The sequence below is a fragment of the Eubalaena glacialis genome, chromosome 18, assembly GCF_028564815.1.
Source record: "Eubalaena glacialis isolate mEubGla1 chromosome 18, mEubGla1.1.hap2.+ XY, whole genome shotgun sequence".
Classification (NCBI taxonomy): domain Eukaryota; kingdom Metazoa; phylum Chordata; class Mammalia; order Artiodactyla; family Balaenidae; genus Eubalaena; species Eubalaena glacialis.
The window spans coordinates 28,820,186-28,840,902 of record NC_083733.1 but is presented as its reverse complement, the minus strand read 5'-3'; the positions used below and the strand labels follow the sequence as shown (position 1 = coordinate 28,840,902).

The 20,717-nt window shown below is 46.5% G+C and overlaps 1 protein-coding gene across 2 annotated transcripts in view; it reads left to right on the top strand.

Annotated features, from left to right (window-relative positions):
- Positions 1 to 3,803: 3,803 nt before the first annotated feature.
- Positions 3,804 to 20,717, top strand: part of CES5A (carboxylesterase 5A) — a 33,341-nt gene continuing 16,427 nt past the window's right edge. For both annotated transcript variants that reach the window (XM_061173977.1, XM_061173976.1), the window contains exons 1-10: positions 3,804 to 3,876; positions 5,000 to 5,204; positions 6,592 to 6,730; positions 8,182 to 8,315; positions 11,742 to 11,895; positions 12,352 to 12,456; positions 14,094 to 14,198; positions 15,538 to 15,675; positions 17,873 to 17,878; positions 18,435 to 18,500. In XM_061173977.1, the coding sequence (XP_061029960.1) occupies positions 3,804 to 3,876; positions 5,000 to 5,204; positions 6,592 to 6,730; positions 8,182 to 8,315; positions 11,742 to 11,895; positions 12,352 to 12,456; positions 14,094 to 14,198; positions 15,538 to 15,675; positions 17,873 to 17,878; positions 18,435 to 18,500 (1,125 nt within the window). The remainder of the gene's footprint in view (positions 3,877 to 4,999; positions 5,205 to 6,591; positions 6,731 to 8,181; positions 8,316 to 11,741; positions 11,896 to 12,351; positions 12,457 to 14,093; positions 14,199 to 15,537; positions 15,676 to 17,872; positions 17,879 to 18,434; positions 18,501 to 20,717) is intronic.

Below are 20,717 nucleotides of genomic sequence, written 5' to 3'. Positions count from 1 at the left end.
TCCTATTTTGAGACCCTCTGCACCACACCCTCCTGCTTCACCATAATGGTTGTCAGGGGAAATGGGAATGATTTTGCAGTATGACAATGCAAAACGTACTGGTTTACTCTTTTTAAAGTACTATCCAATTGCATTAGATATTAAAGATTTCTTTGATAATGAGAAGGTCAACAAAAACTAGAATAAGCCACAAGCAGTTATCCTTCAGAAGGGTAAACACACATGAAATCTGATCAGTTCTTTATTGCACATGGAATAAATTATGAATGGCATTGTAATTAATTCCCATATAGCTCACATATCCATCCCTTTTAATATCCCTTTTAATAAATGTAACATGCAAATTGCTAATGTTTTATGTAAAGGCAACCTTTCTGAATACTGATGCTGTTATTAGGAAAGGCTTTCCATGAATGCTGGCAAAAACTCCAGGCGTTTTGTTCCCCACACTGGGCTTCCTTATTCCAGGGCAATGTCAGAACCTGTTGTGCAGGGTTCAAGGCTGGCTTCTCCCAGTGCCAACCCTGGGATTGTGCATTTCCATGTTCACCACAGGTCAATTTAAATAAAATTTTAAAGGCCAAGGTCAATTAAAAGAAAGGTCAATTTTTTTAAGGTCAATTTAAAGAAAAATATCAAGTGAATTGATAGTCAAGTTAGTAGTGGGAATGATACAAATTGTAAAGTTAGGAGGTCAATGGCTGAGTTTGGGGAAACACCAGGGTACACGGAAAAAGCTGTGATGGATACATGAATGGAAAAGACCTTCTCAAGGAGAAAGGCAGTCATGTACACAACTCATTAGGAATCAGGAGGGGCGGAAAAAGCAAAGCATTGAGTTGTTCAGGAGAACCTAGGACAGCTTCTTGGAAGAGGTGGCAGTTGAACTGGGTTTTAAAGGATAAGAAGCTGGAGAAGAAAGACTTCCAAAATGTGTGGGGAGAGATGTGACAATAAGACAGTACATGTGAAGACACTTTCAAAACTGTTGAATGAGTAGTGGTATAAAGAATTAATATTATTTCTGATTGGATGCAGGGACAGAATTATAGGGCAGGGAGAATCTTTTTGGTGGCAGTGAGGGAGGGCCAGAGTGGGGAGTTAGTCTAAGAATGCTCAAGATTGTAGACAAGGTGGACATTGAAGATCCTGGTTGGCAGGGCCAGGGAAGATGCCACTCTGAACTGGCAAAGTTTGTGCCTAAGAGCCAATCACTTATCCTGTCAGCAGCCTTCTTCCTCTCCTTGGAAACTTCTCTGCCTCTCCACCCTGCTCTGGGTTCTTCTGGCATCACAGGCAGGAATGGAAACCTCATTCATACTTGGGTCTCTAGAATTTATAATCCTAAAACGTCTGCTCAGTTTTCATAAGATGGGAGACTGAGGCCCAGAGAAAAGAAAGGTTTAGATTCTGACTTAGCAAACACTACTGACCACCTACTACTATACGGCCCAGACATGAGCTAAGTGCTTTGATGTCTAAACAGCTGTAATTCCTTTGAACCTGTTACAACAAACATGTCTATAAATATTAAATGAATTAAAATATTTGTATGCTCAATTTTTTTAGTGGCAAATAGTTTTTTTTAATAGTTCATTTTGCAATTTCAGGATGTTCTTTTTTTAAATTTATTTTTTCTTGCAGTAAAGTTGAATTAAAATGTTGTGTTAACTGCTTCTGTATAGCAAATTGACTCAGTTATACATATATACATTCTTTTTCATATTCTTTTCCATTATGGTTTATCACAGAATATTGAATATAGTTCTCTGTGCTATACAGTAGGACTTTGTTGTCTATCCATTCTATATATACCAGTTTGCATCTGCTAATCCCAAACTCCCACTCCTACCCTCTCCCCCCACCCTTGGAAACCACCAGTCTACTCTCTATGTCCCTGATTTTGTTTTTGTTTCGTAGATAGGTTCATTTGTGTCATATTTTAGATTCTACATATAAGTGAGATCATATGTTGTCTTTCTCCCTTACTTCACCTAGTATGATAATCTCTAGTTGCATCCATGTTGCTGCAAATGGCATTATTTTGTTCTTTTTTATGGCTGAGTAGTATTTATTCCATTGTATATATGTACCACATCTTCTTTATCCATTCATCTGTCGATGGACATTTAGGTTGTTTCCATGTCTTGGCTATTGTGAATAGTGCTGCTGTGAACATAGGGGTGCATGTATCTTTTTGAATTGTAGTCTTGTCTGGATATATGCCCAGGAGTGGGATTGCTGGATCTTGTATGCTTAATGTTAAACCAAAATGAGTAAACCCTGCAGACAAGCTGGAAACATTTTAGATTTTTCCACCCCACCCCCCATTCACCTCCTGGGATTTATGGTCACCTCAAAGGTGGGCAGTTTGAACATCCAGACGTCTGAAATGGGCAGTCCCTTTCTTCCTTAACCCCAGTCCGTGGTTCTCATCATGCATAGGGACTGCTCTCCAGGTGTTCGCTGGATTTCAGAGGCAATTTGAGGGATTTTCAATGTTTATTTGAACCATATGTGACTTTTTGCTGAATTAAGAATCAAACCCTCAGATAAGACTCCACTGAAGTCCCCTTTCCATAATTCTTAGTGCTGTCAGTGGCATATCAGAAATGGAGTTGCAGTTAGGAAGAAAGGTATTATTTACTGGAGGACTTCAAATCTGCAAAAGTTTATGGAGCACCTGACTTGAGCAAAGTGCATGAGGCAGCCCCTTGCTCTGACCTTGAGGAAGGCCTTCCCTGCTTGTGCAGAGTTCTGTGCCCTGCTTGTCACTCCCCTGCCTCTTTTAGGAGGTGACTATTCTGGGAAACCTCCCATGCATTAGATTGATGCTTCCCAAACCCACTGTCGCTGTTGTTAAATTCCTTCCCCACATCTCCAGGGGGTGGGGCCAAAGAACACACTTTTCAACAAGTGCCCCTGATAATTCTGACTCCACCTGCCCAGCCCCAAGTATTTGGGAAGCTCTATCCTGGGCCCTTAACCCTAAATGAGGCATGGAGCCTGCGAGGGGCAGGATGGTGATGCTCCTGGGTCCTGAGGCGGATCTTCCATGACCCACCAGTACTGCAATGAGATCCTGGAATGCTGAGGACAGGCCCCAACAGAACTGCTTATATTAATAACTTCACTCCCTAGGCTTGTCTCCTTATATTTACTGTGGGGGGCCTGGGTCTAGATCAGAATTGCAGAGTCTTCATCCACGACACAACTCAAGCCAGTAGAAATGCTGTGTTGGGCTCACATGGTGATTTTTTGTTAATTGAGACCACATTTAAGAATTGAGAGATATCATAGACTTCTGGTTTGGCCCACCTACATTGTCACAAGGCAAATGTTTACTGGAGTTGAGAAGTCATTGCCCCTTTAAACAGAGCATGTGCTGTCTAGTTTTCCACAGTCCCCACGATTCCCTATTGTCTCTCCTGGCCAGCTTCATTCACTGCTTGTTTGCTGCCTTCCTGGCCTCTGTAGACATCTCAGTTGATGTCTCTGGCTTACCTGAACCCAAATGTACTTTCTGTTTCTACCATCCTGTGAGCCCAAAGCCTATCAAATTATCTTTCCCCCGCTCAAGAGTTAATCATCAGCTTCTTATGTAAATCAGAACAAGAAAGTCTTGCTTGGCCAATTCCTCCAAAAATCTTAGTCTGATGCTATTATTGTTCACCGAGCCTGTGTCCTGTGTCTGCCTGCTCAACACTTGTCTCCTAACCGGAAGCCCTTTCTTGTCCCTGACCGAAGATCCCTGAGGCCAACCGTGGCCGCGGATGTCCAGGGAGTTCAGGCGGGCCAACCAGATGAGTGGGGAGTGGGTGCATCCAGGCCAGACCCTGATCTGGGCTGTTTGGGTCCTTGCAGCTGCCACCGAGGGTGAGACACCCAGTGGGAGAGGAGGGCTCCTCAGAAGATGGGATAGGGGATTTCCCTACCTTGGAGGATTTTCCCTGGTGGAAATGAATTTACTTCTCAGGAGTCTCTAGGGGCCCATGGAGGGCTGTGTAGTAACTCAGGGCACCTGACCAATGTCCTGGTATCACTGAGAGCCCTAGGCCAGGGTCTTCTCAGGTGTGGGTAGAGCACAGAAGACCCTGTCTTGTCCTTGGGTTGTTCGCACCTTTGGGAGCTTGGAGAGCCCTCTGTCCTAGGCACTGGAGAGGGACGTGGGATGGAGCCTGTGCTTCTGTAACGCCAACTGCCCAGGGAGGACTGTCACTATTGAAATGACATTAGAATAGATAATGCCAAGAAATCTGGGTCCTGCTAAGTAAATAGTTGAGCAGCTAACTTCTCAAGGCTCCATATTCGATGTAGAAACTGAGAAGCTTGCATTGCCATTCTCCCTAAGAATTATCCTCATACCCCTGGAGGTGGATGAGCTGATTTCAGGTGGCATCTGCAAGAGAATTTTTTATTTTCATTGCTGTATATGTATTTTCATGTGTACTCAAAAGCATATACCTAAGTCATCAAAACCACAATTCCATAGATGTTATTGTTTAGAATTCCTCTAAGTAAACTTTTAAAAGTTTATTTCAATTTAATTTTAAGAAAAGATAAAAGCCAGTAGTCACATGGGTGATACACAGACATGCCAGCAATTGTGCTGGTGGGTATAAAAATGACTGAAATGTGGGAAACTTTGAGCCAGAAGATTTTTGTGGGGTCCTAGGATCTATAAAGGCTGGTGTGTATCAGTTCCATAGTAAGGGAAAGTTTGTGTGCAGCAGAAGGGAGATGGGTTCCTGAATTAAATTTTGGAAGATGGTGTGGCTTGGTGCTGTGCTCCTAGGAGAAATTAAGTGGGTACTCTGATGCAGATGACTACTAAGGGAATGTTGAAGGAGCAGTAGACATGGGTTCATTGAGAAGGAATCCAGACACTTGCGCAGCCTCTGGGTTGAGAAAGAACGTCCCACTGTGGGGAGCACTGAGTCTGGCTTATTCCCAGCCTCTTCCCTGCCAGCTCTTGATTCCTCCCTGTGTGTTTCCCTAGGGCCAGCTGCAGATGCACCAGTGAGGAACACCAGGCTGGGATGGGTCCGGGGGAAGCAAGCTACTGTGCTGGGAAGCGACATGCCTGTGAACGTGTTCCTTGGGATCCCTTATGCTGCACCCCCTGTAGGACTCCCGCGATTTGCAAAACCAGAGCCTGCATTGCTCTGGAATGATTTCCAAAACGCTATGTCCTACCCTAAATTGTAAGAGGTGGCTCGGTCCTATGGGTGGCCTGTGACCTGGGCGTAGGGGCAGAGCACATGATAAAGATCATGCAGCCCAGTGGGAGGATGTGGAGGGTCAGATGTGGGTGAGGCTTCTGTGATGGCATGGCTCCCCGTCTGGTTTAGAACAAGCAGATTCCTTGGGCTCCCTTCCAGACTTCCTGAATCTGAATCCCCAAAGCTGGGCCTGGATAACTGGATTGTAAAGAAACTCTCTAGGAAGTCTGAGGACCAATCAGGTTTGGGAACCACTGTGATGGGCTTACTGAGTCTTTTGGTTAGAAGGGGTTGTTGAAGCGTTTCCATGTGACCTCTCCCCAGGCTTAGTCTCCACACTCAGACTAGGTAAGGGCTTTAGAGTGGAATGGATACATAAGTGTGTCTCTGTGCCCCAGGGGAGCTGGGAGGGCAGGTGCTCCCAGACACTGCAAATTTTCAAACTTAGATGGGCAAGAAGTTCACAGGTAAATTTTGGAGGTGTCTCATGCATTGGATGAGAGGTGAGACTTGGAAATCGCCAAGAATCTTTTGACTCTCAGATTCTGTGAAGCCCTCAGGTTGGGCCATGTTAGTTCTTGGCATTGGGGTCCCAGGCAGAAGGAGTACCCTGGTGCCAGAAAACTCACTAAGCCACAGAAGACCCCATGTGGTCCAGAGACCAAGGACAATAAGCTGAATCTCATCTGCTTGTTCATTCATTCATTCATTCATTCATTCAACTGATATCCACTGAGAACCAACAATTAAAATATAGGGTCTAACTGGAGAAATTTCAGAAGGCTTCGTGGAGGAGGTAGCGTTTTGACAGAATCTGAAAGAAAGGGAAGAACATGAGGAAGAAGACCTGGGGAGAGAGCAGTCCAGGCAGAGGTACCAGCTTAAGCAAAGGCCTGAATGCAGGAATCTCCCTGCTTGTCTACCTCAGTTGGTTCCTGGTAGAAGGCCGGGAAATGTCCTTTTGTTCCTGTAGGGGCAGAAGGGGGAGCCGCCAGAGTAAAACCCTTGATACGCAACCCAGTGTCCTACCTTTTACAGCTTGGGGAATTGTTGAGCCACCTTGAGTCTTTATGTGTGTGTCTGGATTATGGTGATGGGGGTAGGCACGGGTGGGTGCTGGGGGTTAATGGTATAATTATTCTGCATGATGTGCTTTCTTACCCAGGAACCAGATCAAAGAGAATTATAGCTTGTTTGTTTGGGCCACCATAGGGGTTGGGGTATTATTAGACTTTGTACCAAGAGTGCTGTATGCCTCTTCTGCTCAGGCACAGGAGACCATTAGGCCTCCCTGCTGTCACAAGCACTGGTCCCTCCCAGGCAAGTTTGCTGACAGCAACTCTGGGGGTTTCTCCTTCCCTTTTTCAAGGTGCCTCCAGAACTCAGAGTGGCTGTTCTCAGATCAACACATTCTCAAGGTGCATTATCCCAAACTCAGCGTGTCGGAAGACTGCCTGTACCTTAACATCTATGCACCGGCCCATGCGGACACCGGCTCCAAGCTCCCCGTAAGGAGGCCTGCCTTGCTGGGGGCTCCAGTTGGCAGGTTCTGGGCCTGGGACCCAGGCGGAGTGGCAGGATGTCTGGAATCAGATCTAGGCCCCCATTGGGTAAAAGGGAAATGCAATCACTTGACATGTCAATAACTTTCTTAAAAAATCATTCTAATGACAGATTCACTTTATCTCCTTTTCTGATTGCTTCCTCATTGGCAGTGACTTGATCTTTGATTTCTATTTTGTTTTGTTTTTCCCCTCTGTCGGGTATTTAATGGTCTGTAAGCATTTAGAAAAGACTCTGCTTCAGAGGACTCTGATTTTTCGGTTTGGGAAATCCTGTTTTAAAGAGGAGAAATGCCTTTTTCAAATTTTCTGTTTTCAATGAAGACAGTCAGGTAATAATGTGAAATGTTTCACTTAAGAGTGTGAAAGATCGCTGTACAAGTGAGTGGAGAAGGTAATTCTACCATCTAATTTTGAACCACAACCTCTGTCACCCTCTCTCCCCTTGCCACTGCAATGGAGACTCGCTCTATTGTATCGTAACAGCAACACCTATTGAGGGCTGACTATGTGCCAGGCACAGTTCATTATGTCATCTAACCCCCACAATAACCCAGTGGGTGAGGATTATTGGACCTATTCTACAGATGAAGAAGCTGAGGCACAGGAAGGGCATAAGTGACTTGGTCCATGTTTTACACACAGTAAGTGGCAGATCCGGGTGTCAAAGCCAATGCTTTGTCCAGTTCTCCTTTTTCCTCTGTGGCTTTCTTCTCTTTTCTTGCCCCAAGAGTTGTAGTCACTAATATGACCTTAAAAAAGAGATGGGGAGGGATTTATTATTAAGTATATAAATTGTGGTAATACCATTTGAATGTTTGATGTTTCCTGGTCCCAGTTTTTCTAATCAGTATAGTAAAGCTTCCATACTTCTCTTCCCTTTTTTCCCTCCTCTCTTCTCTTTTCTCTGTAAGTAGGGAAAAGTCTTAGAAAAGCAGCTTTTCCTCTCATATATGGCTTACAGTGATTTCCATCCTCCTGTGGGTCACAAGTTCAAAGACATTTAGTTAACATTTTCTGAGCACTTGAAATATACAACATTGTTCTATGGACTTTGGATGAAGAATTTTATTTAAACCTAATGATAACCTCATAAACGAGATACTTTCATTCTTCACATCTTACAGATGAGAAAAACAAACCTCAGAGAGGTTACGGAAGCTGCTCAAAGTCACACAGCTAGTCAGTGGCAGAGCTGGGAATCAAACCCAGGCACTCATATGCCAGAAGCCACATGCTTAATCCTGGGCCTTCTTCAAAAGACAAAAACCTCTGATGCTGTTTGGAAAGGAAAGTGAGACATTCATATTTCCCTAAAGAAAGAATGTCCCAACATGCATGCGGAGGGGATATGGGTGCCTGGTGGGCTGACTGGAGAGTTCCTCTCCCCTCCTTAGGTCATGGTGTGGCTCCCTGGGGGTGTCTTCGAGACTGGCTCAGCATCCATCTTCGATGGGTCTGCCCTGGCTTCCTACGAGGACGTGCTTGTTGTGACTATCCAGTACCGGCTAGGAATATTCGGCTTCTTCAAGTGAGTCTCCCCAAGTGATTGACACCCCTGATCCCCAAGGGGCAGCTGGACAGCAGCCACAGGGGGTTCAGTGCCCAGCAACCTAAGGAGAAATGAGCCTTTAGTGACATTGAACAAATTTGGCCCAAATTAGTTAGGTAATTTTAGCGGCTATAACATGTAAACCCCCAAGTGTTAGTGGCTTAAAACAATAAAAATCTCCTTCTCACTCAATTAAAATCCAATCAAATGTTTCTGACTGACAGATGTTCTTCTGTGTGGTCAATCAGGGACCCAAGCTCCTTCCATCTTGTGGCTCTGCCCTCCTTAAGGGCCCCAGATCCTCTTGGATCTGCTGTACTTGGACAGCAGATGAAGAAAGAGCATGAAGACAGTGGTCTTTCTGGGTCAGCCTGGAGGTGGCGATTATCACTGTGTTCACATACAACTGGTAGAACTCAGTCATAATAGCCACACCCAACTGCAAAGGGGATGTGTGCCCTAGAAGGTGAGGAAACAGGGTGTGTGAGCAGTTCGTAGTCTCTGCCATAGGGCCCACATCAAGGCTCCTCAGGAGCTCACCTGAGAATAATCACTCCATTGCATGGCTTCCCTTCCCCCAGTAACATCGAACATGTTTCAGGTGCTCACTATGAGCCAGGCATGGTGTTGTGCACTCGCTATGCATCCATTATAGCTCACCCTCAGAATAATTCTATGAGAAACATACTGTTGTTATTCCCGTTTTACAGTTGAAAAATAGAGGCACAGAGAGGCGAAGCAGCTTCCCAGAGGTCACAGAATAGAGCTGGGGCTCTTGGCCACTTCCATTATCCTACTTAGAACATGGCAGAACCTAAGCCCTGGCCAGGATGCAGTGTGAGCCAAAGGAGTAGTGAGAGGCCACGGTCAGAAACTACGGGGAAGGTGGCAAGGAGTCCAGTGTGACTCCTACCCTCGAGAGGCTCTCAGTGTCATGGGGGAGATAACACAGGGACACAAATACCCTACCAGGCAGGACATGAGTAATGGTCTGAGGGTGAGAGGTGATGGAGCTGTAGAAACAGAGGGAGCTGCCAGAAACCAGCGAGGCTTCCTGAGAGAGGTGGAATTTGAATTGCACCTTAAAGATGAGGTTGGCTTTGGGGAGGAGGGGTTGGGAGAAAGCACACTTGGCAAAAGGAGCTGTCTGAGCAAAGGCTGGGAAGTTGGAAAGAAATGTAGCAGCACCTGGGCCTGGAGCAATATTTGCAAACTGGGCTTTGAGCACATAGCACGGGGAGGTGGCTACGGGGCTGCGGTGGAGGCAAGAAGGCCTGAGAGGGGTGCCCTGATTACACTTTTAGCAGATCTGTACATTGGGATTCTGCCTAAGATTCCTTCAACAGAAAGGTTTCCAAAAATTGCTTATAACGTCTGGTTCTAGTAGACAGGTAGATGAGGATATAACAGGAGATGGATGTGAAAATGTAGGGACAGGCCTGATTGGGCAAGACCTTGAATGCTAGGCTGTGCACGGTGACTGGTTTTTATTGGATAAAGAAGGAGGGACAAGGGACTTCCCTGGTGGCACAGTGGTTAAGAATCTGCCTGCCAGTGCAGGGGAGATGGGTCTGAGCCCTGGTCTGGGAAGATCCCACATGCCGCGGAGCAACTAAGCCCATGCGCCACAACTGCTGAGCCCACGTGCCACAACTACTGAAGCCTACATGCCTAGAGCCCATGCTCTGCAACAAGAGAAGCCACTGCAATGAGAAGCCTGCGCACCACAATGAAGAGTAGCCCCCGCTTGCTGCAACTAGAGAAAGCCCACGCACAGCAATGAAGACCCAACGCAGCCAAAAATAAATTAATTAATTAATTTAAAAAAAATTTTTTTTAAAGAAGGAGGGACCCAGGAGTGCCCTGCAGATCAGTATAGTAGGAAGGTCACTCCAGAGCAGAGTGCAGGCTGGGCTAGGGGCGCCTGGCCTTCAGATGGGGAGTCCGGTAGGGAGGCTGCTGTACAGCATAGGTGCAGGTCATGGGGTGAAGCAGGCTGGAGGGATTGCTAACACGTACATGGCACTTGCTGTGTGCCTGCACCGTCAGTCTTCACAACAACCATGTGAAGCAGGCACCGTTATTAACCCCATTCAGGCATGAGAACATTGAGGCAAAGCAAGTTAAGTGACTTGCTCAAGGTCACCCAGATCATAAGTGACCAGATTATGAATCAGGATACACAGAAATGGAGGAATGGGGACCAATGTGGGGCCTATGATGGAATGGAGGTAAAATTGGCAGGGCATACGTGGCTCCTGACCAGATGCGGAGGCTGTGGGAGAGAAAGGGCGGAGTTAGGGCCAGCCCAGGGGTCATGGACAGAGAAAGGGAACCAAGGGGAGGAGCAGTGTGGGGGACTGGAGGACAGAAGAGGAGTAGACTATGATCCCGGGGTTACTCTCATACACGGTGGGTACCACACGAATGTTTTGGTCTAGGCGTTTCTTTGATTCTGTGTTTTTCCCCTTGTTTCCCCATTAATTGTCCACTCATCCTGGGAAACAGGCTATTCTGCAGGGGCAGCAACATGGAACATGGTTAGGAGCATGGATCCAAATCTGCAACTTTCTAGCTCCTGGGCAAGGAATTTAACCTCTCTGTGCCTCCATTTCCTGTCTGTGAGAAGGAAACAATGAATCCATCAGTATCCTTAGAACATGCTTGCAGATATCATTGATGGGCGTGGGGGTGACGTGAGCTGTGGCTGCAGAGAAATGCAGCCACTGCCCAAACCACTTCCCAGCAGAGGGTGGTGGGGCATGGGGTGACAGAATAAACTTCCCAGTCCTTCAGTATCCCACCCTGAAGCCCCCAGCTGGTGTCTCCCACTGGCCGCAGTTCATAAAGGTCAGTCTTTTGAGAACAGGGTGGAGAATGGTGAAGAGAGGACCCAGAGGGATAAAGGAGAAAGACCAGCACCACCTACCTCACAGGGTGGGAGGATCATAGGAGCATCAGCTGTAAAGCCCTTGGGACAATGTTGTGCACGATGCTGCAGCAGCTGCTATTATTATCATTATTATTCATTTAGTCATTCATTGGAACCCCTGTGCCCAGGGAGGTCTTGCTTCCTGGTGCAGACCAACTCTCAGGAGCAGGACTTTTCTGGAATCCATGGATGCAGGGGAGCCTGTGATTACCCTGGATTGCACATATAAGATCGTCTGTGCATTTTTCTGGGGTGTGGAGCTATCATCAGATTCTCAAAGAAACCCAAATCCCAGCAGAGGGTGAGAATTAAGCCTGGTTTTCCCAGCTGCCCCAGGCCTCTGACTCTCAGCTTCTTTCCAGCTGAGGTGGCGATGCCCTGACACCAGCCCACGGCCTCTGCAACCCACTCCCTGGGCTGTGAGAAGCAGACAGCGGCCAACTGAGCATTCTCACCCTGCCTCTTGTCCACAGCACAGGGGACAAGCACGTACTGGGGAACTGGGCCTTCATGGACCAGGTGGCTGCCCTGACCTGGGTCCAGGAGAACATTGAGTTCTTTGGTGGGGACCCACACTGTGTGACCATCTTCAGCGAGTCAGCAGGAGCTATAAGTGTTTCCAGCCTTGTGAGTTCTTCTCTTTGGGACTTGAAGGAACCTCGGTGTCACCTCATTTTTGAGGTGACAAAAATGAGGACAATGAGTCATTCACATCTAATTGCTGCTTTCATGTTGAACAAACACTTACAAACACATTGTCTCCCTCGAGCCTCACAAATACATCGTGAGTTAAGGGCTCAATCTCATTTCAAGGACGGGGGGTGAAGGAGCTAGCACTCCCATGGCAGAATGCTTGACCTCCAAGTTCCTGAGGAACCTGGGGCTCGGAGAGGTTAGAAAACTTGCCCAAACCTTTGCAGCTAGTCCTTGAAACCCCCAAACCAGGATTTTTTTCCCTCTAAGTTTAGAGCTCTTAAGAGGGCTTCCTGGGAAGTTTTCTTTAAAGAAGGGCTGGGTTTTGTGTGTGATAGGTGGGGAGCCCCCTGGATAACTTTTCCTGGGTCTCCTGTGTTCTCTATCCAGATTCTGTCCCCCATGGCCAAAGGCTTATTCCACAGAGCCATCATGGAGAGTGGGGTGACCATCATCCCTTACCTGAAGGCCCCTGATTACGAGAGGAATGATGATGTAGGTATATTGTTAACTCTTCTCCAGCTTCCTCTCCTTGGTCAGGAGAGAATGTGGTCAGGTGTCCATAGACCACGTGCTTGGCTATCCTTGCTGACCATGACCAAAGGATCTGATGTTGGCCCAAGGTGACCCTTGTTGCTCCATGGAAGGGCTGGTTCAATAGCAAATCGGTCCAGGTACACAATGCACTACTGCTAGTGTGCATGAGTGTGTGTGTGTGTGTGTGTGTATAAGCATATGTGTAATAATTCTTACATCTTATCCATTACTCTTTGCTTGTGATATATAATTCAGTCCTCTGTATTATGTATGGCTTTTCTCCTGTACTAAATCTACTCCACCTAGAGTACTATGTTAAGAAAGATTCTGAGGTTGTTTCCAGCTCAGTGTGAAATAATGCTGGGACTGATAAATGCTGTCTGGCATGAGATTGTGAGGGGGAAGTGAGGCATATGCCCTAGATATTTGTCATCTATCATCTTTTCTTAGCGTTCTACCAGATAAGAGGACCTAGAGGCCAAGGTCTCTATATCTTTCATGTCCCAGCATAATGTCTGGTGTATATTAGGTGATTATAAATGTTTGCTGAATGAATGAGTTAACGAATGAGCTGATTCATTCAATGAATACTAATTAAGCCCTGGACTGTGGAGCTATCTCCTGGGTATTATTTGCTTTAGTGGTGCATTTTCTTAAACACCTTGTAGAAAATAACAACTTACACCAAGAGTGGGAACATAGAGTTATAATATGGTAAAATAAAATACCCTCAATACACAGGGAATATTGATTTTGGTAACATGATATATCAAGCTTTTTTTAGTTTGTGCATTCGCCACACACATATTGAGTGCTCATTGTTTTCCCGGCTCTGTTTTAAGACCCATGGGTTTATAAGTGGAGAAGACATATACTAACTTGAGAAGACTATAATCTTTTTATGGCAAGGATTTTTAACCTGGAATCCATGGAGAGTTTGAGAGGTGGTCCTAGAACTCCTACAGTTGTATGGAGACTCTATGTTTGTGCATTTTCCAGAGAGAAGGTCTGTAGCTTCCATTGGATTCTCAGAGCATCCATGACTCCCAGAAGAGTAAGGACCACCACTCTCAAGGGACAAGTTCTACACATGTGGGAAGTCCAATGACAGGGCAAGAAGGTGTTTAGCAAAGAGCTAGGTAGAGGAGGTGAGGACACTTGGAGTAACAGGAGTTTAGAAGAGGAAGGGGCTCATGGGGGCTGCAATGGTCTAAAAGAATATCCTGGAAAAGATGGGACTTGGGCCTCAAAGAATGAATGGAATTGGTGTAGAGATAGAAAAAGGATGCTCAGGGCATGTTCAGATGTTCCAGGCTGGGGTGGGGCTGGAGCAGAGCTGATAAGCTGAGATCGATCCAGCTCTGGTGATTGCTAAAGATGACAAGGAGGGTCAGGCAAGAGAGTAAGGATGATGCAGTGCCAACGTGTCCTCAATGTGTGCGTTCCATTATGGTCACATGGGGGTGGGGAGAGGCAGCAGGCCGGACTTCATATATAAAGCACCAACCTGGGGCTGGATTGAGGACATTTTCCAACTTTCATTTTCCTGGAGGCTTTCAGTCCTGTGCGCTGACCTGTTCCTTCTCTGGAAATAGTTGCAGATGGTTGCAGATATTTGTGCCTGCAACGTGTCAGACTCCGTGGCCCTGCTACAGTGCCTGCGGGCAAAATCCTCCAAGGAGTTGCTGAACATCAACCAGGTGAAGAGGGAGGGGAGAGTTTGGGGACAGTGTTGCCCTTTGAATGGAGTGGTAGACAAATCCTACCACTCTCTTATTTATTTTGATTTGGGACTTGGACAGATGGCGGTTGGGGATTCATAATAACGGCTGTAAAAAAACAATGTGGCATATAGAACCCTTATAGGTAATTTAAGGACATTGACAAGCCAGGGTGCTGCTTAGCTTGGATAAGACCCAACAAAATACAAAGGTTGTCTCTACATCACTGAAGGCATCTCACTGGGAAGAGGGACCACATTTGCTCCACAGGCCACTAGAAACTAAAGTCAAGATCAAGAGCTGGAAGTTGGGAAGCCATTTTGGCTTGAAATGACCAAGAACTTTCTAAAAACTCAGCTGTCTGAAAAAGGACTGGCTCCTTTAGAAGGCAGTGAGATACCCACCTCTGTAAGTATGCAAGCAGGGTCTACATGACTGCTGATGAATTTCAATCACTGGATGATTCATTGGACTGGATGATCTTTTATGTCTAATCTTCCAATCTTGAGACCCTCTGGTAGTCCTTGAGAGAATTAGGTCCTTACCTGTTCGATTCTAACATTTGTTAAATAGTTATTTGGCATGGATTGAGAATCTGCTGTGAGTTTTACTAGGGTCCAGGAAATGGGTAATAAGTTCTTGACCCAGTGTAGTGTGAAAGCTCTTTTGTGTGCTCCCTTCTACCCCCACTCCCAGAACAGAGACCTAAAAAAAATCATGAATAGAGCCAGGTGTTACTTCCTAAGACCCAAGAAATATCCATCCAGATCCAAGGCCCAGTGCTGAGGAAGATGCCTCAGGAAGATGCTAACACGAACCCACACTACTCTGGCCATCCCCTCCTCTCACCACTCTGCCCATTGCGTTTGGCCAGTGGTTCCACACTTGAGCATGCATCAGACTCACCTGGAGGGCTGTTTGCTGGGCTGCACCCCCCAGAGTTTTGTATTCAGCAGGTGTGGGATGGGGCATGAGAATTTGCATTTCTAACAAGTTCCCAGGCGATGACGCTGCTGGTCCAGGAGCCATGCTCTGAGAACCGTTGTGCAGGGGTATTATATTTCTTAGGTTATTACTATTATTATCCCTATTTAGCAGATGAGGAAATTAAGGCCCAGAAAAGTTGAGCCCCTTTGCCTAAGTGAATGGCAGAGCTGGCCAGGCAGCACTGATGTGTTGGGATGGGCCAAGAGTGGCTTATTTTTTCCTTCCTAATGCCCTTTGCTATAGTGGGTTGGCTCAGCTAGGCTAGGGTTTGGGGACAGCAGATTTCGTGAAGAGAAACAGCTGCCGATTTTTCTCTTCTTTCTTATTTCAGAAAACCAAGTCTTTCACTCGAGTGGTTGATGGCTTTTTCTTTCCTCATGACCCTTTAGACCTATTGGCTCAAAAATCATTTAAGCCAGTTCCTTCTATCATCGGAGTCAATAACCACGAGTGTGGCTTCCTGCTGCCCGTGGTAAGATTTCCTGCTGTGCCTCCTCCTGCTCCCTCAACAGCGAGGCAGCTGTTTGCTTCACACTGGGCACGCCCATAGATTTCACCCAGCGTTACGAGGGCTGGAGCCCATCACCCAGGTACACAGCTTGGGTGTACTTCTCATCTTTCCTCTCTCTGAAGGAGGAGAACTGCGGATTGAGGGCAGCCGTAGCAAGTGTCCACCCTGCTCCTCGTATAGGTTTAAAGAAACAACTCTACAAAAAAGTAAGAGAGGATTGGACCCATTTGAACTTTGTTCAAAACATTACAAACGATTGTTTCAAATAAGCACTGCTACTACCTCAAAGGTGAAATTCATACAGGTTTAGAAAACTTCAGTCCTTTACACTCTCATGTCCAGCCTTGGTTCTGGTATTTGATTTCCAAGAACGCTCTCTAAGGCAGTGCAAGTTGCAAAATTATTGAATTGTTTCATTCAGTCAACAAGTATGAACCAAGCATTTACTATGTGCCCTGCACTCATAAAAAAACAGCATTCGGCAGTGAGCAAGTCACATGGTTCCTGCTTTTTGCCCGCTTACATTCTCAAGGGGAGAGACGGGTGACATGCAAGATTGAAAGGATGGTTTCAGAGAGTCTAAGTGCTTTGAAGGACATCAACTGGGAAGAGGAGGCTTCTTTAGGGAGGGAAGCAGGGGTCGGGAAAGGCTTCTCTGAGGAGGGATCATTTGAGCTGAGGCCTGAATGCTGAGTAGGAGCCATGATTTCGTGACCCTGTAGTTTGAGAAGACCCTCCCCATTCAAAATAAGCTTTTCGTCTGTCCTCAGAAGAGCAGAGTGCTCAATTCTTAATATATCAAAGCTCACTTCTGCAGACCAACCTCTACCTTTCAAGCTGGGGGAAGTGAGGTTATGAAATACAGAAGTGTGTCAAGTTACAAGGCTGGTTGGTGACACTCTAGAATCAGAATCGGAACCCTGAGTTCACTGAGCTGTTAAAGGCATGTTCTGGTAATTATTAATTTGACACATAGAGCAATGTTTAGGGCTAAGTAGGGTTGGGGATTTTTTCCCTCGTTGTAAATGAGGCAACTGAGTCACAGGCTGTGGCTTAAGTTAGGTCTTCTAATGCTTTCTGGATCTGTGCTAGAAAAAGGAAGGCAGCTGCTACTGATAATAGCCACGCCACCATAACCACTGTGACTGAGTGCCTTCCATAAGCCAAGTGCATGCTGTCGGTACAACTTGCAAACAGGCATTATTATCCCCATTTTGCAGCTAAAGAAACTGAGACTCAAAGTGACTAATGTGACTTTCCTAAGTCTCCTAGCTAGAGAGGAGACAGCAGTGTATAAATTTTGTGTATTTAGGTTCTGCCTGTAAATGCTGAGTTCTCTATTTACCTACTGTGTGACCTTTAGGGAGCTCCGTAACCTCTCTGAACCTCTGTTCCCTCATCTATGAAATAGGGCTAATGTTATTACCCACCTCACAGGTACACATCAGGTAGCCTGGCATATAGTCTAAGTGCTCAGTAAATGTTAGATATTGGAATTATTCAAGTGGGAGAACAGAACTTGGTGCCCAGGTCTGCATGCACAAGAGGCTGCATGGGTGCTGTCATTCTGTGTGACCATTGCTGGTTGTTTGAGACCATAGGAAATCTCCAAAAACCAATCCTAGCTCCTGAACGTACAGAGAGGGTTCTTGTAGTTAAAATGTACTTGTGGATTATTTCAATGACTCTGGGAGAAGACAGATATGTTTAAATATCTGTCATGACTCGTTACCCCAAGATTTTCAGCAGAAAATGTACCAGAGAAATTCATTTGACAAGTGAATACTACTTCTACCCCCTCATGTTTTTAAGCTGTGATATTGGCTAGGGAAGGGTCATTTTAAAAATAATTGCTCGTAGCTCTTACTCTGTACCAAGCAGCCCCTGTGTTTTTAACCATCCTCTCTGCAGCCTCACTAAGCTGCCTGCCCCTGCCAACTGCTGGCTTCTGAGACCCTAATGACAAAGGTCTTTAGAAAGAGAGCAGTAAATAAACCACTAGTTTTGAGATTTTCAACCTCTCTTTTAACTTGCTGTTGAAGCCAAGTGGTGGCCTGTGTTAGTTTCCTAGGGCTGCCATAACAAAATAACACAGACTAGTGGCTTAAACGACAGAAATTTATTTTCTCAATGTTCTAGAGGCTAGAAGTCCAAGATCAAGGTGCCAGCAGGTTTGGTTTCCTCTGAGGCCGCCCTCCGTGGCTTGTGGGTGGCCGCCTTCTTGCTGTGTCCTCACAAGGTCTTTCCTATGCGTGCGTACCCCTGGAGTCTCTGCACTTCCAAATTTCCTCTTCTTATAAGGACATCAATCAGACTGGATTAGGGCCTACCCTACCATCCTCATTTTAGCTTAAAGACCTCTTTAAAGACCCTCTCTCCATATACAGTCACATTCTGGGTGTTCAGCATAGGAATTTGGTAGGGGACGCACTCAGTCCATAACATGGCCTTTCCACAGGGCAGCCACTCAGCTCCCACAAGACTGCAGGTATGACAGGGAATGGCTGCCTCTTATCAAATGTGAGGAGAAGAAACTTTGTTGCTCAACCAACCCACTGAGGCTGCTCCTTACACGTGGACCCCTGGGGGCTGAAAGGGTTCCTGCTTTTGCCAGCCTCCCCTCTGAAAGGCGGGTGCCTGGGCCCTCGGGGAGACCAGTTTCCCTTCTGATGACCTGCTGTGCTCACAGAGGGGGCACCTGCTTCTTTCCACCGAAGGAGTTTCCTGAGATCCTTGGGGGCTCCAACAAGTCCCTCGCCCTGCAGTTGATACACTCAATCCTGGTAAGTGAGCCTGACTCTCCAAGATCCATTCATTTCACAAACCTCCTTGGGTCACACACAGGGGTAGCACTGGGGGTACAGATCTTCCTCATTCATTCATTTAGTAGATCTTTACTAAGCAGAGTTCTGCAATCCCTTATCCACAATCTCAACATCCAAATCACGCTGACAACCCAAAGGCTTCTTGTGACCTACATGGCAGCCCAAATTGACCTAGACTGATACGTAGCCATTGGTCTTTATTGTTGCTATACGTTCATTCACTTTATCCCACCATATGTTTCTCTGTGGGCATATTAATATGGGGGCTGGGGTGCTGCCCCGTCCCCCCACCCCTGAACATATCACATAATATGTAGCATATGTACTGAATTATCTGTCTACGAACGGAAAAGTTCTGAATTCTGAAAACCACTTGGGACTAGGGACCCATATTCACTACATACCTACATACCAGCCAGGCACTGTACGAGGTTCTAGCAATACCGAGGACCATTACTCACTCACTCCCTGCACTAGGGATTTAGAGATATAGTTATCCTAGACACTAGGATATAGAGATGGATTTCTTTCCTTCCTTCCTTTCTTCTTTCCGTAAACATTTATTCAGTGTGTGTTTTGTGGCAGATTCATTTCATTCATTTTTTATTGAACAAATGTTTCTTATGCGTCCACATGCCCCAGAACTTCCCGAGGCACTGGGTGCAGTGATAAGCAGGCACTCCCCCTGCACTTGAGGGACTTAGAGACTGTTGCAGTGAACGGACATGACCGGGCACTTTGGTACGGTGCTGTACACACCAGAGCAGAGATGTGTTCGAGGCCCTGTGGTGCCCGCAGGAGGGAGCAGGTGGCTTCCTCGGGGAGGAAGGCTTTGGAGGATGAATTAAGTTTGTCTGGTTAATGGAGGAGCAGGACTGAGGGGAGCCGGAGGGGCTGAGAGGACCAGTTAGGAGCAGAGAAGCGTAAGGAGATCAGCGGAAGAGGTTGGCTGCAGCAGGGGAGGATGCTGGCAGCTGTTTCGTGCTATGGAAGGAATATAAAGTTTATTCTGGGGGCTGGGAACAGAAAAAGAGAAGCATGCTTTGACTTCCACTTTAGAAATAGCCCTATGGCTGCAGAGTGGCCCAGACTGAAGGCAAGGGATCCATCAGGTCCTAAGGCTTAGAGGGGATGTTTGGTGAGTCTTGGTTGTCTGGTGATGAGAGTTGGGATGAAGGTTTCAGATATTTAAAATATGTTGGACAGAGGAATTTCTCAGGCTGGATTGGAGATGGCCTCATGGAGGAGGAGGCCATTGATCTGGGCCTTAGCGAAGCGGAACATTTGAGCAGGAGGGCATTTCAAGAGGAGAAGGTATCTTGAGCTAGGTCCCAGCGGGTGGGAAGTAGGTGTGTGGGAAGCTGCAGGAGGACCAGAAGGGCATGCAGTCTCTCTTCCTCCCAGTAGCAAGGCAGGAAGTACTTTCGAAATGATAAGTAGTTTTCTCATGCAGAAGCCATAATTTTGCTCCATAACCCTAGGGGTCTGCACTGTGACTGCCCAGCTGGGGCTCGCCAGAGGCTCCACATGGCATATGTACCCCCCTTGGATACCTCAAGCACCGAAGTGTCTGCTGGTCCTATGGGCCACGCAGGGGAACTTGCACCAGAACCTGGACCTGCTGCAGAGCCCTCACTTGCTCTGGGCCTGATTAAAAGCAGTTGGCCTTCAGAGGACCCAGTGAATGTGTCCAAGCAGCATTCCCTGGCGTGGTATACGCTGCCTCCAAATCCCAAAGAAACCTATGAAGGGCTGTGCCTCTGTCTTAGTGTTAGGGGGTTGAGGTGCAGTAACTTCTCCCAGTGTTCCCCAGAGCACCAGACTCCCAAGAACATCACCAATGTGGCAGACCTTGAACCTTTATGATGTTTCCCTTCCATCCTCTGGCATTTGTGCTGGGGCCACACTGAAGGACTGAAGACTGGGAGGCAGCCTGGTGTCAGGTCAAAAAAGCATGGGATGCTCTGTTAAAGGACTTGGCAATGGGTTTCAGAGGGAACTGACAGAACTGAAGGCCTGCTCTGTGCCAGGCAGCATGCTTTTCTTTTTGTATCTTGTGTGATCCTCTGAACAACAATTGTTGTTGAACAACAACAATAAATAAACAACAATTTTTTTTTTTTTAATAGAAGAGGTAACTCCAAGAGACCAGCTCGCTTAGATCAAAGAGCAAAG